This window comes from Rhinatrema bivittatum, chromosome 2 (genome assembly GCF_901001135.1).
Source record: "Rhinatrema bivittatum chromosome 2, aRhiBiv1.1, whole genome shotgun sequence".
Taxonomy (NCBI): Eukaryota; Metazoa; Chordata; class Amphibia; order Gymnophiona; family Rhinatrematidae; genus Rhinatrema; species Rhinatrema bivittatum.
In genome coordinates, this window is record NC_042616.1 from 670,488,129 (window position 1) to 670,501,935 (window position 13,807).

The 13,807-nt window shown below is 47.2% G+C and overlaps 1 protein-coding gene across 1 annotated transcript in view; it reads right to left on the reverse strand.

The window, feature by feature from the left end:
- UBE2W (ubiquitin conjugating enzyme E2 W) overlaps window positions 1-13,807 on the reverse strand; it is an 86,429-nt gene that overhangs the window by 42,911 nt on the left and 29,711 nt on the right. The window contains exon 3 of the mRNA XM_029591489.1: window positions 3,320-3,422. Within this exon, the coding sequence (XP_029447349.1) occupies window positions 3,320-3,422 (103 nt within the window). The remainder of the gene's footprint in view (window positions 1-3,319; window positions 3,423-13,807) is intronic.

Consider the following 13,807-nt stretch of genomic DNA (forward strand, 5'->3'; position numbering starts at 1 on the left):
TCCAAGTCATGACCCACAACACCAGGCAGAGAACCTCCTCCACTTCCAACTGTAAGACTTCCTGGTGGAAGGCTTTCTAGAAGCCACCCGCACTTAGGAGATACTGTCCGAGAGGATCAGAGGCTAAAGAACTAGGTGCTCAACAGCCATGCCGTCAGGGCCAACGCCCGGAGGTTTGGACGGTGCAAGGTGCCCCTGATCTGAGTTATCAGATCAGGCGCAGTCCCCAGCCAGATGGGATCCATGATAGACAGATCCTGAAGGAGAGGGAACCAAACCTATCTGGGCCAAAAAGGCGCCACGAGGATCATGGTCCCTCCGTCCTGTTGAAGCTTCAGCAGGGTCTTCAAGAGGAGCGGAAGAGGAGGGTATGCGTACAGCAGACCCCTCCCCTCCCCCAGTGAAGGGAGAAGGCATCACAGGCCAGATGTCCGACACCCCCCCTGGTGACAGGGAGCAGAAACTGCTCACCTTGTAATTGGACGGGGAGGCAAAGAGGTCTACATCTGGGGTACGTGGCATTGGAGCATCGAGTGGCTGCACCGGAATGGCACCGATAAGAGTATCCAATTTAGCCAATATGGGCGAAGCAACGATATATCCGGCATCAGTGTAGGCATCGGTTCCGGTGAGGGTGTCTGCATTGGTGATGGAGTTGGAGCTGGCGATGGACTTGGTGACGGCAGTGGAATAGACACCGGTGAAGGGATTGGCGCCGGCGATGGAACTGGCATCGAAGGTGGAATTGGCGCCGGTGCTGGCATCTCTCGGATTGCATCTCGAACTGCCTGGTGGATATAACTGTCCAGTTCCGCCCTTATAGCTGATGAAGTCAGAGCAGCTATAGGGGGAGGCAGTGAAGGCAAAACCGGCTTCTCCACAGGTCCCTGTGGAGGCACGGTTCCCAGCATAGATATTGGTGGGGATTGCCTAGGAGTCACAGGCCTCGAGGGCATTAGTGATGCCTCCCCTCTGAGGTTTCTTAGGAGTTCGTTCGATGGGCATTGAGGTAACTGGGCATCGTGTCTGATCCTGAGGCCTCAGATGTCGATGCCGGTGCTTTTGTTGATGCTCGACACCCTTTGTTTCGATGACAGTAGACTTTATCGACGACCGGGAAGGGGGTCTGTGATGGTTGATCACCTGCTTTGTCCGGACGACGTTGAGTTTTTAGAACTACTTTTTTTTAACCGCTCCAGCCGGAGACGATTGTGTTGAAGTTGACGGCATCAGTTGAAGATGAAAAGATGCTCCATCTTTTCCATATGTGCTCACCTGCCCTTCGGCATCATTTCAGCACATTTCGGGCATGTCGACACATCATGTCTCTCGCTAAGACAGAGTATACATTCGATGTGCGGGTCCATAATGGACATTGTGCGAGAGCAATTCGGGCACTTTTTAAACCCGGTAGCCATATCGAAGGCCGGACAGCTGTCAACGACCTTTTGACTGGATTTTATTGATAACGGAATCGACTGGAAAATTCAAATCACTCAGAGATGAAAAAGAGGGAGACCCCCTATGGTGGGATAACTTTTTCCGAAAATTTTTAAAACTTTTTCTAGTGTGAATTTATCACACAGGGCTCCTTACCCGCGAGGCTAACAGCAGCGCGGAAAAAAAGAAGACTGAAGCCACTGGCATGCTCAGTGGCCTCAGCGTGCCAGTCAAAAGTTTCTAGAAACTTTGACAGAAAGTTTTCCGTGATAGGGCTCAGTCAGTGACGTCACCCATATGTGAGGACTAGCATCCTGCTTGTCCTGGGATAAAATCCCTGCCCTCGTGGAACAGGCTCAACCAATCTGGCCATTAAGAGAGTAGAGAGCTGCAAAAGTAGCACTCCAAGCCCCCAAATCAGGCTCGGTGGACAATTTGGTGTGATAGATGTAAGAGGAAGGTTGAGAGATCAGAGAAAGACTCAAGAGGAGGGTACAGAAGAAACTGTGTGGGATTGTATTTAGGAATTTTATATGAACATCTACCAAAAGAAGACATATCTCAACTGGGCAAGCCATTTTGGTCTCTCTCTACTGTCATTTACTATGTTACACTATTTCCAGCTACAAATGCATACTTCACAACTTGCTTCCAGTTATGATCTTTACCTCCCAGCTATAAACTGTTTGTGGCATAACACAGCAGGACAATTTAAATAGGCAGGTAAAGAATTTTAGGCTAGTCTGACCCTCCACACCGCACAAATCAGCACCCACATTTCAACCTATTTGACAGCTTTCAAGCAGCTGACTACCCCTGACTATCAAACAGAGATCCTATCAATAGTTTCCCTCTGGACTACATCCTTTTTGATATCTTAGTTCACTTTCCTCATCTCTTTCCACTAGCGGTTTGGGCTTTTATTCCAGCTTCCTAACTGGCTTCTCAGCTAAACCTGCCTAATAATAATCATTACCAGGTGGCTTTTTCTCAAATGAAACCTCATCTCCTGTCACTTTGAACACATACAGACCTCTCTCACCTACACATTTTGTATATTTTATATATTTTTGTACTCTGATTTTATATTATTGGAAGGCATCAATAAAAATTACCAAAAGAAAAACCAAACATGGGCCACATCTCCCAGAAGGCTCCTTTTAACTGTAGCCTCACCTCCTGCCTGGTCTTCAGTTTGCTCTCTCAAGCTTCCCCTAGTAACTATTGGATCTAAATCCAATGACAGGTTTTAGAGCTTGTCACATGGATACAAGTATTGTATGTTTTGTGAAAAATATTTGGTACTAAAAGCCCTTTCAGTATGAAGGTTATTATTCTGCTAAACTTATTAGAAAATGACTTAAGTTATAAAGCAAGTTCTATATTAGTATCCCAGAAATGCAATGTACTGTTTTGGAAGAAAGAAGCAGCAACAATTGTTAAAGTTTGGATGGATGAAAATAAGCATATTGCATCACTGGAAAGGCCCTTTTACAAATTCTGAGAGACCGTATTAATTCTGAAAAATGTAGGGACATTTCCTGGAATACTAACATATTAACAAATACTCTTCAATCTAAGATGGTTGTAACTTGGTCTTAGGAAATAGGTTTTAGAATTAAACTGCACACAGAGGTATGAATGAAGCTAATTTATGGAGCTAAATTGTTTCTTTTCCAGTTAAACATTTCAAATATTTATAAGGAGGTGAAGGGGAAATGGCTACGATCTAAGGAAGTTCTTGTGCTAATACTTTTCATGATATACCATTCGTTCTACTGGAATGAGTAAAAATAAAAAAATTTTAAAAAGTTGTATTTTCTGTATAAAAGTTTGAAAGATGCAATCAAAATACACACAAAACAAAAACAAACATTACCTGAGGAGAATCAAAAGGATATCGTCCACTGAACTTAAATAAAAGCTGAAATTTTTCCCCTTCATATAATGTGCCAGTAGCTCCTTCCATATCTACAATCCACCTAGGAAAATTCAACAAGAGGCATCAGAATAATGAAGAAATTATTTCCTAAATGCAAATGTGACTGAACAAACATTTAATAACTGTCTGCTGCTTCACATCAGGAAAATAATATTGAATAGTCATTTCACAAGTTCTCAGTTACTGGCCTAATATCTACGAATTACCTTATACAATTTTGAGATAAAGCCACTATTCATCTGGGCACCAAATTATTAGTCAAAAATTCCTTTTAACTAATAAAATTCTCACTTTTGCTAGAGTTCACAATATGAACTTACTGAAAATAGCAAAACAGTTTAGAGCAGTATATTACCTGCTTTGCTATTTAACAGCATGGCTAAAGAAAATCCACTAAGATGTGCACATCTTAGCAAGATCACAAGAAAAGCATAACAATCAGCAGAACACAGATTGTGAAACTTGTCTATACACTTACACAAATGGTCACTGCCAAGATGTTCAAATGCTTTGATGTAGGTATATAATAAGTCTACATCCTTCATACTATACACTGAGGAGAAGACAATATGATAGTGTCTGCAATAACCCAGCCTCAGGGAAGAGATAAGCAAAAAGCAAGAATGCATCAATCTAGAAACAGAAATTGTCCTAGGGCAAAGTTCATAGAAAAAGGAGAGTCCAAATTCCACACCCGTGTCCTTGAGTGGGGTGCACTAGAAATAAATACCCATAAAAAGGAGGGGGAAGAAGAAGAAAGCGCAATTACTTATCTGTAACAGGTGTTCTCCTAGGATAGCAGGATGTTAGTCCTCACATGTGGGTGACATCATCCAACGAAGCCCAGCACAGAAAACGTTTGTCAATGTTTCTAGAAACTTTGACTGGCAGACTGAGCATGCTCAGGCCTGCTGCTACCTGTGCATCCACACGAGATCCCTCTTCAGTCTCGTAATATAGCAAAAATACGAGTGAGAAAATAAACTGAAGGTGAATCCAACATCGTGGGGAGGCGGGCGGGATTCCCGAGGTCTAACATCCTGCTGTCCTAGGAGAACACTTGTTACAGGTAAGCAACTGCGCTTTCTCCTAGGACAAGCAGGATGGTAGTCCTCACATGTGGGTGATTACAGAACTCCAGACTGCCCCATTCGACCAGAGACACCCACAATAGCTGAACAAGGTGCCAATGGGCACAACACAACTGTGGCGCTCTGGGGAAACAGGGGTGGTCTGGTCCCACAGAGAGCACGATGAAAGATAGTTGGGTTCAAGACTGGAATAGATTGCGCAGGACAGACTGGCCAAAAGCACTGTCCTGGCAACTATCCCTGTCAAGAGAGTAGTGAGCTGTGAAAGTGTGGAGAAAACTCCAGGTCACGGCCCTGCAGATTTCAGCGACAGGGCCCGCATGCTGATGGGCCACTGATGCCACCATAGCCTTCACAGAGTGAGCTTTCACCCTGCCAGCCAGCTGAAGGCCTGCCTGCTCGTAGCAGAAAGCAATGCAATCCGCTAGCCAGTTGGACAAGGTTTGCTTCCCCCAGCCTATTGGGGTGAAAAGACACAAAGCTGGGTGGACTGCCTATGGGTCACTATACGGTCCAAGTAGAAAGCGAGCACCCGCTTGCAGGCCAGGGTGTGAAGAGCACATTCCCCCAGGTGGGAATGAGGCCGTGTGAAGAATGTGGGAAGGATGATTGACTGGTTGAAGTGGAAAGAAGTCACCACCTTTGGCAGAAATTTTGGATGCATGCGTAGCACCACACGATCATGGAAGAATTTTGTGTAGGAAGTGTACGTGACCAGGGCCTGGATCTCACTGAACCTGCGAGCAGAAGTGATCGCCACCAGGTACATAACTTTCCAGGTGAGGAACATCACTCACAGAATTTGAGAGGCTTGAACGGGTGCTACATGAGCCTCCCCAGGGGATTGCTGGCGGGCAAACGGGGGCTTCAGTTGAACCAGGCCCCACATGAAACACCCGACCAACAGCTGGACAGAGATGGGTGCACCGGCAACATCCTGGTGGTAGGCGCTGAGGGCGCAGAGGTGTAACTAACTGAATTGGTTTGGGGGCCAGACACTGACAGGTGCCAAAGGAAATCCAGCAGGTGGGGGGAGCGGACAGGAGAAAGGGCCCAGTCCATGGCCATCACACCAGGTGGAGAAACGCTTCCACTTCGAGCTGTAAGATTTTCACATGGAAGGTTTCCGGGATTCAATCAAGACCCTGGAGTCACCATCTGAGAGCTACAAGGGCTGGAGGATCATGCGCTCAACATCCACACCATGAAGGCTAGGGCCCGATGGTTCAGGTGGCGCATGGTGCCCCGGTTCTGTAATAGGAGGTCAAGAGCAGTCCCCAGCGGAACCGTTGCGCTCGCGGACCGGTCCTGGAGCAAAGGAAACCACACCTGCCTCGGCCAGGAGGGTGTCACCAGCATCATGGTCCTCCCGTCCTCTTGCAGTTTTGTCAGAGTTCGAGAGGAGCAGGATGGAGGAGGGGTATGCGTTCATGACACCGAGTCGCAGGCCAATGGCCCTTCCCTGGAATCAGGGAGCAGAACATGCTCACCTTGTGAGGAGAGGCGAACAGGTCCATGTCCGGCGTGCCCCAGCGATGGAATAAGTCGGCTGCCACTGCTGGGCTCAGGGATCACTCACGTGGCTGGAAGGACTGGCTGAGGCAGTCCACCAGCGTGTTCAGGTGACCCAGCAATATAGGGTAAAGTGACTTACCCAAGGTCACAAGGAGTGGTAGTGGGATTTGAACCCTGGTTTCCCCAGTTCATAGCCCACTGCACTAATCATTAACCACCCACTCCACTGTCTTAGTGGGGGGTCACTTGGGAACCCGTGATCACCAGATGGTGTGGTTCAGAATTAGAACACAGGCAATGTTGGTTCATTCAAAGGGGGAGGGCCCTGGATTTCAGGAAACCAACTCTGTCAAGATGGGGGAGCACCTGAAGGAGTGGCTAAGCTAGGGGAAGTAAATTTTTAGCCTGTGGAAAAATATGCACAGAACACAATTTAGTACATACCTTTCTCTGGACAAGCAACAGGAATTCTGGGGGAAGGGAGGCCCACTGCTCTAGGTGATGAAAATGTATTTGCATACTTGTGATTTTCTCAAGTATGTGTGTAAATGTACACATAGAAAGTTACAACTGCAGTACATGTGATTTTTAAAAGCAGACTTATGCATATAACCACTTTGAAAAAATCTGTGGATATTTTAGCCCCTACAAAGGCTGACAAAAATAAACCTCAAAATGTAAAAATATGCTACTGATTGCTCTGGAAGAACCTCAGACCTCCGTACTGCTGCTTTTAAAGGAGATTGATGAATTTTGTTTTGTATGTGTGCTAAAGGTTTATAGAAAAGTCTACTGTACTGGCAGTAGGCATGAAGGAAAAAGTGGTTCAAAACACAGCTCCCTTTAAAGTTGCATCACATAAGATAAACTATTTGGGAATTTTTATCCATGTGATTCTGTAAGAATTATATGGAGAAATTTAGTCTTATCTTTTAATTCTTTGAACCTGCTAAACCAGTCCAGACACAGGAGTTTATTCTATCCTGCCAGCAGATGGAGATAGAGGATTACACTTTTCCCATCATCACTCTTGAGCTTGGTGCATACTAGGTACTTGGCAATATCCTTTTGTCAAAGCAATGGAACAGAAAACCAAATCCCTACAACTGTAAAAACTAATAAAAACCAGGAGAATCTCTAACAATCCCCTTATAGAAACAGCAGAAAGATTAGAAATAGGTATTACATAGATTAGAAAACAGAGTTACCTCACATCTCTCCCTCAGGAAGGGACTGTAAAATTCTGCATCCCCCCAGGGAAGCTCAGCAAAGGTTGGGAATGCAAACCAACAGCTACTGTCTTCCTGGGAAGCTTATAGAAACATAGAAATGACAGCAGAAAAGGACCAATGATCCAGGGCACCCAGTCTGCCCAGCAAACTTATGCCAATATCTGCTGCACTGTGCAGGTTATCCCCATGTTTAGTTTCCAGATCTTAAAGTCAAGGCCCTTGGATGCTGTTTGAATCCAATTTCCCTCAACCCCTGGCCATGGAAGCAGAGAGCAATGTTGGAGTTGCATCAAAAGTATCAGGCTTAGTGATAAGGCTAATAAAAGCCACATCCGCGAGTTACCCCCATGTTTATTTGTTCCCCAAACCATAAAAGTCAGGGTCCTCATAGTTGCTGTCTGAATCCAATTCCCCTTTTCCCACTGCTGTTGAAGCAGAGAGCAATGATGGAGTTGTATTAACAGTATCAAGGCTTATTTGTTAAGGGTAGCAACTGCCACACTAGCAAGTTACCCCTAGTTACCCCCATACACTCCTTTCTTTATTTCCATCTTCTAACCTTTAGGGATCCACAGTGCTTATCCCATGCCCCTTTGAATTCCTTCACTGTTTTCATCTTCACAATGTCCTCCAGAAGGGTATTCCAAGGCATTTACCACCCTCTCCGTAAAGAAATGTTTCCTGGCATTGGCTCTGAGTCGTCCTCCATGGATTCTTATTTCATGACCCCTAATTCTACTGATTTCTTTCCAATGGAAAAAAGTTTGACAATTGTGCATCATTAAAAATCTTTCAGGTATCTGAAAATCTGTATCATATCTCCCCCTGCACCTCCTCTTTTCTAGGGTGTACGTGTTCAGATACTTCAGCTTTTCCTCATAAGTCTTCCAGTGTTGACCCCTCACCATTTTGGTAGCTGCTCTTTGGGTGTGGCTGATATGCTCAATAGAGCTCAAAGCTCTACTAGCTAGGAGAGAAGTCCGTCCAGTGCCGCCAGACGATGTCACGCACACATAATGGCTAATTCAGCCTGCTTATCAACCTTAGAAATTTTTTTTTTTTTTTTTATAAAAGCTACTCTCGGGAGGTCATGTGATGCGGTGATTCAGGACAGACCTTGATCCTGGATCTGAGAGCCATCCCCCACAGAATCGACTAAATCTGCTGTCATCTGCTAGAAATCTCTTACTACTTTACCAAGGCGAGCTTTATATATGTCAATAAATCGAGAGATCACATGGTGTACCGAGGGTGGAGGATGTGATTCCTTCCCTCTCGGCGGCCGATCCCTAGAAATCGGCCCCCATCTGCATTACCCCGGCAGGCACAGAGCCCCTTTTCCACAGAGGTAGTGATCTCTTTGCAGGGTGATTGATATTTGGGCATGCCGACTCGAGCTGGTAAGGCAGCTAAGGAAAAAGGGAGAGAAGCGCTGCAGACAATCCCAGAGCCCATCATGGCCGCCGTGGCCGGGCTGATGGAGCAGATTTCGGCGCCGGTGCTCGCTGAAATTAAATCGGTAGTCATAGAGGCGCTGGGCCCCGAGCTCAAGTCTATTTCTTCGGCAGTCGCGGATCTTTCAGCCAATTTTAATAAATTTGAAAGCCGTTGTAATGAGCTGGAGAGCCGGGTATCCGAGACGCAGGATGGCCTCCACACTATGCAAACAGAGATGGTAGCGTTGCGAGCTGAGGTGGCTAAACATGCGGCGAAAATTGAGGATCTCGAAAACCGCTCGCGAAGATCAAATTTGCGGTTTGTCGGCTTACCTGAGTCTATTGATGATCGTGCTTTGCCGTCTGTGCTGGAAACCTGGCTCGAGAAGGAGCTTGCTCTGACTACTGCTCAGGGCCCGCTGCGCATTGAGCGGGCACATCGCCTGGGAGTAAAGCGGTCGGCGGCGGAAAAGCCTAGGGTGGTGGTGGCCAATATCTTAAATTTCGCCCATAAACAAGAAATTTTGGCAGCCGCACGGAGGGGACGCACGCTGCAATATGACAACATGAAGGTACTGATCTTTCAGGATTTTTCGGCAAACGTGGCCGCACAGCGCAGGGCGATGGCCCCAGTGTGTACCCAGCTGCTGGCACAGGGATTGCGTGCCTCCTTGATTTTTCCGGCTCGGTTGCGGGTGGTGACCGCGACCGGTGTGCAGTGGTTTACATCACCCCAGGAGGCCCGGTCCCTCCTGCACGTGGCGGGCCCGGGGGCAGAAAATGGCGCTGATGCAGAGCCTCACTGCCACTATGCTGTGTTTGCCGTGTTTAACAAGGCCAGGCCACCCTTCGATTGAAGGTCTAACCTCGCCTCATTTATGTGTGCTTGGATGGACTGGCTGCAGCTTGATTGTTTGAGTTTTTTTACTTCATTGAACGCTGCTCTGCACACGCTCCACCAATTTGGGCGTTCTGGTTCTAGTTCTACAGTTTGAAGGGCTCCGGCCGATCTGAGGCTCAGACGGCGGGGTGCTGGACTTGTGCTCCAAGTTTTTAGGGAGTGCATTACAAAGGGAAACACATAGCAGAAACGGTTCCCCCTGCATCCGGATGAGTTCCCATGCTGGCGCAGGGTTAACGCCCTGGCGGGAAGTTCTGGCTTCATGTTTGCTTCTTACCGTTGGGTGGTACTGCGGGGACTGTTCCCAGCGGGGCCCTTTTTTCCTTGGACAATGGATCATCTTCAACTTGTTTGCCCCGATGGTATACTGACTTGCCACGTTCTCATTTTTGGGGGTTTTTTTCTATTCTCCTTTTCCTTCCTTTTGGTGCACTCAAGGAGTGTCCCTAACTAGAGTGGCTTGGGCGTGAGACATTGCAGGGACTGCGGACCTATTTGGGGTTATAATTGTTTATATCCCAGGTATTTTTTGTTGCTTATGATTGTTCATATGCTGTCTGGAAGTCCGAGGCCGGTACGCGCTGGCCTGTGCCTGTTTTTTGGATGTCCACCCTTTTTCTTTTATGCCTCTTGTTTATCTCTTTTGTTTTTATGTTGGACTCTGTGAAGGTGATTTCCCATTATTGCTGTAACTCTTAACTATTGTATTGTTTTGAATATGCTGTTGATGCCCGGGAAATGCGGATGGGGGTGGGTAAGGGGGGGTGGATAAGCTAACATGGTAGTGATCTCAGGTATGGGACGGGGAGGAATTCTTGCCAGGGGCGGTGTGAGGGGGGGAGAGGGTATTAGGCTCTTGGGGGTCCATTTGTTTATGTTTTTTCAGACTGTTTTCCATTCCATTAGGTCTCACTCAGTTCTGGGACATGGTATTGGTGAGGGTTCCGGCTGGGAGGACCCTTGCCATGGGTATGCTTGGTTTAATCGTTGGAACTATTGTTATGTGATGTTTTCTTAGTAATCATACGTCTCTTATTACATGGAATGTCTGTGGGATAAACTCCCCTATCAAACGAAAGAAAATTCAGACCCTTCTTAAACGTAGGCGGGCTGGGATTGCCTTCCTCCAAGAAACCCATCTAACAGATAGTGAACATGATAAATTAAGTGGAGTCTGGGGCGGGAATGTTTACTACACTTCTGGTACAACGAAGTCTGCGGGGGTAGCCATCTGGATACACCCACAGATCCCTTTGCAGGTTCATTCTACTATAGTGGATCCGCAAGGACGGTATATTATTTTGATTGCTGAGCTGTACCAAGCTAAGTAATCTTCTGCAATCTCTATGCTCCTAATAACTATAGCTCCTGCTTTTATCAGGACATTTACCGACTGCTTCTACCCTATGTGGATGACTGCATAGTAATAGGTGGGGATTTTAATACCATTAAGGATGCCCAGTTGGATCGGTCCGCGTCTTCGGGGGTGCGGGGGACTTTTGGTAAGGGACCCTGTTATTTGGAAGACTCGCTTCAGTTGCTAGAGGTCTGGCGTCTTTTGCATCCGGGGGAAAAAGATTTTACCCATATATCCCGGGCGCATGGCACACTATCCCGTATTGATTTTTTTCTACTTAGTGCTCATTGCTTGTCCCAGGTGGGGGACGTGGCCATTGGGGAGATTGTGATTTCTGATCATGCCCCGGTCAGCATGGAGTTGCAGATTGGACAACGCCCTATTACGACTGCTCCTTGGCGGTTTCCCTACTATTTGGCCCATGATGTTAAATTTCAGGAATTCCTGCGAGCCCGATGGCTTGAGTATGCTACCCTGAATGCGCAACATGTGACTGAGCCTGTATTGTTTTGGTACACCGCCAAAACAGTTTTAAGGGGAGACATCTCTTATATGGCTCATAGGATGAAAACCATCAACCACCGGATTGTGACTGACCGCTAGGCTGCAGAGAGCAAAGCAAGCCTTGTCCCGTAGGAACACAAGGGGCTCGGGTGCAATATTTTTCTATTCAGGGAGAGCTCAATACCTTGCTTCATCAGCGAGCTCGAAAGAGTGTCTTATATTACCAATATAAGCTTTATCAACATAGCAATAAAGCTGGGAAGATGCTTGCAAATTTAGTTCGGGCTGCGAGGGGCTCTAGACATATACCGGCTTTGAGAACACCTGCGGGGAGTCTTCTAACTGCCCCGAACGATATATTACATCAATTTAGGGACTTTTATAAGGGACTATATTCTTCAGACGGTTGGAATCCCGAGGCTTGTGTTCAGTTTTGTGAGCAGTTGCGACTTCCCCAGCTCACTGGTGAGCAGCAGATTTTTCTTAACAGTCCGGTGACGCTGGCAGAGGTGCAAGCGGTAATTGGGGGGGCTAAGGCCTTTAAAGCTCCGGGGCCGGATGGTTATGGGGCAGAATTTTATAGATGCCTCCAGGATCTGGTGGGCCCACTGTTGGTCCAGGTGGTTGGGGCATTGGCGGGGGAGGGCTCCTTTCCAGCTCATAGTAATAGGGCGCATATTGTTCTTATTCCAAAGCCGGGTAAGGACCCCTTGGCCCCTGAATCATATCGTCCCATCTCTCTTCTAAATTTTGACCAAAAATTAATGGCCAAGATCATGGCAGACAGTCTCGCTGCGGTGCTGCCCAGTTTGATCGGACCGGACCAGGTGGGATTTGTCCGCAAGCGCTATGGCTTAACCAACATTCGTAAGGTGTTAGCGGCTATGTCCATGTGCCAATTAACAGAGATCCCCTTCCTTGCCATTAGTTTTGACGCCGAAAAGGCATTCGATAGGGTGGAATGGGAATATCTTTTTTGGATTCTACAGAGGATGGGCTTTGGGGGGTTATTTCTTAGTATCATTCTGTTGTTGTATCATGACCCTGAAGCCGTTATTGTGACTAATGGCTCTTCCTCCGAGACCTTTCCTATATCTAGGGGAACGAGGCAGGGGTGTCCCCTTTCTCCCCTTTTATTTCTCCTTCAATTGGAGCCCTTACTATTGCAGATACAGGGGGCTAAGCGGGTTAAGGGGTTGCGCCTTATCTCTACTACGTTTAAGTATGCCGCCTTTGCGGACGATATTTTGGTATTTCTTACAGACCCCCGGCAGTCACTTCCTCCTCTGCTAAAAATTTTTTGGGATTATGGAGTTTTTTCCGGGTTCCGATTAAATCTGGATAAATCCGAGGCTTTGGCGTATCCGGATACTTTGCTGGACGCTTGGGATGGGGAATTCCCACTCCGACGGGCGGATGGCTCGTTCCGTTATCTTGGTATCTTAATCTCCCGGGATCTTTCTAGGCTTTATAAAATGAATGTACATCCCCTCCTTAAATACACCCAAGACAAACTGAGCAGTTGGGCCCGGCTACCGCTCTCTCTGGGGGGCAGAGTTCATCTCTTTAAGATGGTGTTACTGCCCAAGTGGCTCTATGTGTTTCAGAACCTGCCACTTCAGCTACGAGTGGTGGAGTTGCGCTCGCTGGACAAGGCTCAGCGCCGTTTTTATTGGAGGGGAGGTAGATCCCGTGTACCGTTGGCCTGGTTGAGGGAAAGGTGGGGCTTGGGTGTACCGGATTTGGCCCTGTACAATCTGGCAAGCAACATGCGTTTAATCCAAGACTGGTTATTGTCCACCTCCACGGTCATTTATTTGCCTGCGGATTTGGAGTTGGCCGCTTCCATCTCATTACACTTCCTGTTACAGGCGAAGGCCTCTTCCGTACTCTCTTTCCTAGTGCAGAGTGTTCTAATTAAACCGGTGCGAACCTCCTGGGGGCGCCTTACGAGGCTGCTTCAGATCCCGAGGATATGTGCCCCGCTTCTACCGATTCGGGGAAACCCTGACTTTACTCCTGGTTCCCAAACTGCGGCCTTTCAGAGATGGCATGGGCTGGGGGTGGACCTGCTAGGTCGGGCGTTAACTCCGGAGGGAGCCTTTATGTCCTTATCGGAACTTAGGGCTTGTTATGGTATAGCGGTGGGGGAGGTTTTTCCATATTTACAGTTAAAGCATTATGTCTGTTCCCTTCCTTCCTCCTCTTTGCAACTCTCTCATCTTCAGGCATTGAGAGCGATGTTCTCTCTTGATAAAGACCAGCCGCCCTCCATGTCTCATTATTACAAGCACCTTCGACAGTTGGGGTCGGTGGACACCTACTCTATTTTGGTTGATAGATGGAATAGTGACGGAGTGTTTACAGTGAATGTTCATATTCTTAAAGC